A 2500-nucleotide genomic window follows, 5' to 3' on the forward strand; every position below is an offset into this window, starting at 1 on the left:
TGGAGCGTGTTTGGAGCGGGTTTGGAGCGGGTTTGGAGTGGGTTTGGAGCGGGTTTGGAGCGTGTTTGGAGTGGGTTTGGAGTGGGTTTGGAGCAGGTTTGGAGTGGGTTTGGAGTGGGTTTGGAGTGGGTTTGGAGTGGGTTTGGAGCGGTTTTGGAGTGGGTTTGGAGTGGGTTTGGAGTGGGTTTGGAGTGGGTTTGGAGTGGGTTTGGAGCAGGTTTGGAGCGTGTTTGGAGTGGGTTTGGAGCAGGTTTGGAGTGGGTTTGGAGCGTGTTTGGAGTGGGTTTGGAGCGTGTTTGGAAGTGGGTTTGGAGCGTGTTTGGAGTGGGTTTGGAGCGTGTTTGGAGTGGGTTTGGAGTGGGTTTGGAGTGGGTTTGGAGTGGGTTTGGAGCGGGTTTGGAGTGGGTTTGGAGTGGGTTTGGAGTGGGTTTGGAGTGGGTTTGGAGCAGGTTTGGAGCGTGTTTGGAGTGGGTTTGGAGCAGGTTTGGAGTGGGTTTGGAGCGTGTTTGGAGTGGGTTTGGAGCGTGTTTGGAAGTGGGTTTTGTCATAGAATTTACATCTGGCCTCAAGACCTTTCTATTCCAAACACCTTAAACCTCTGTTCTCTCTCTCCTTTTGTAACTCACCACCTCCCTCAACCGTTCACATAGACAGGATGGCCTCCAGGAGGTCCACACACCTAGAAATGTCTACTCCAGAATAACCATCCTTTGTCCCTTTGTCTCCAAGAAATTGCCGCCTTTTCTCATGTCACATGTCTGTATTCCCGGCCACGCCTGCCATTTCATATGACGTGCAATGAGTTAGCCAATCACATCCTCAAAGCGCCGTACCTGTGTTTTGCTTGAATATAAGACTGTGCATGACAAGCTTTGAATTCACTTCTTTGGATGAACCACTCTTGTTGCGTTGTCCAGGAAGTCCTTGCGCTCGTATTGTTTTCTCAATAAACCAAACTTAACCTTTTGAGCGAATCTTGGTAAATCCTTTTTTGACTAGATCAGTTAAAATCCATTACAATTTGGAGTGGGTTTGGAGCGTGTTTGGAGTGCAGCCTTCTCTCCGGTACCACGTCACTCACAGCACAAATTTGAAGCAGCCCGACCCAGAATGCACCTATGTACGCTTAGCTACAATTCCTCTAACACAGAAGACGACAATGTAGGATAATGTAGCTGGTTCTCCCAGCTGCGCGTGCCTGACTACACCTAATCTGAGTACCCAGAAACACTCGCTGCGGTGAGAGCTTCTGGGAAAAAACTGATATTCGTGGACACCAATCTGGGTGAGCGGAGAGCACACACACACACACACACACACACACACACACACACACACACACACACACACACACTCAAACACACTCACACGCTCATCCTAACCTCCCGACACACACACACACATTCACCCTAACCCCAATGCCCCAAAAGACACACACACACACACACACACACACACATATACACTCACTCACCCTAACCCCAACCCCTTGAAACACACACACACAAACACACACTCACCCCAACCACCCAAAGACACACACACATACACACACATACACACACACTCACCCTAACCCCAACCCCTTGAAACACACACACACACACACACACACACACACACTCCCACTCACCCCAACCCCAACCCCCCAAAGACACACACACACACACACATATACACTCACTCACCCTAACCCCAACCCCTTGAAACACACACACACACACACACACACACACACACCTTTCTTACCCTGAATTTATACTGCGTGCTCCTCTTCAGCCCTTGTACAGTACAGGTCAAGTTTTCTCCAGTGTACTTTGGATGAAAGTCTGTTCCCTGTTTCACAGAGAGACAGACAGTTAGAGAGCTCTAGGTGCTGCATGTGTGTGTGTGTGTGTGTGTGTTTGTGTGTGTTCACCACTCACGGTGTTGTCCTCCTGGATCTCGAGGGTGTACTTGAGCAGCTCCTCATTGGGGCTGTCGGGCCGCCCCCACTCCAGGGTGATCCAGGACACGCCTGCCCTCACCAGCCTGGGGGCAGGGGGCAGCGCCGGCAGGGTCCCCGTGGTGCTGCACACCACCTCCGCACTGAAGCCACTGCAGGGAGGGGGGAGATGGGTTAGGGGTGGGGTTAGGTTAGGGTAGGGGTGGGGTTAGGGTTAGCCCTGGTCTAGGTGGCTATGCTATTCAGGGCTATAACCCCGGTATACCGCCCTGTCAGGAACCATTCATTGCGCTGTAGACTTTTTTGTCTACATTACCGCATCTACAATATATCGACAATATTATTTTGTTACTCGCCAAAGTGTAGACAGTTTTCGAGTCACAATTCGAGTCACTATTTGAATTCGAAATTGAAAATTGACTTCAATCATCAAAATCAAAAGCAGGTTCATGGTTCTCCCAGTAGTTTTTCTCTCCCGCCCCTGCCTTCCGTGCACCAGACAAATCAAGTAATGCGGGTAAAAAGTAAACAGAGTACGTTAGGCTACTTGCCCAT

At 50.2% G+C, this 2500-nt stretch overlaps 1 protein-coding gene across 1 annotated transcript in view; it reads right to left on the reverse strand.

Annotated features, from left to right (window-relative positions):
* LOC311328955 (fibronectin type III domain-containing protein 3B-like) overlaps window positions 1-2500 on the reverse strand; it is a gene marked incomplete at its 3' end in the record, with an annotated part of 16114 nt that overhangs the window by 4109 nt on the left and 9505 nt on the right. The window contains exons 7-8 of the mRNA XM_084462846.1: window positions 1926-2097; window positions 1750-1836 (exon numbers count right to left, since the gene is read on the reverse strand). Coding sequence (XP_084318972.1) covers window positions 1750-1836; window positions 1926-2097 — 259 coding nt within the window. The remainder of the gene's footprint in view (window positions 1-1749; window positions 1837-1925; window positions 2098-2500) is intronic.

Source organism: Borostomias antarcticus (assembly GCF_949987555.1).
Source record: "Borostomias antarcticus genome assembly, contig: scaffold_613, whole genome shotgun sequence".
In the NCBI taxonomy this organism is placed as follows: domain Eukaryota; kingdom Metazoa; phylum Chordata; class Actinopteri; order Stomiiformes; family Stomiidae; genus Borostomias; species Borostomias antarcticus.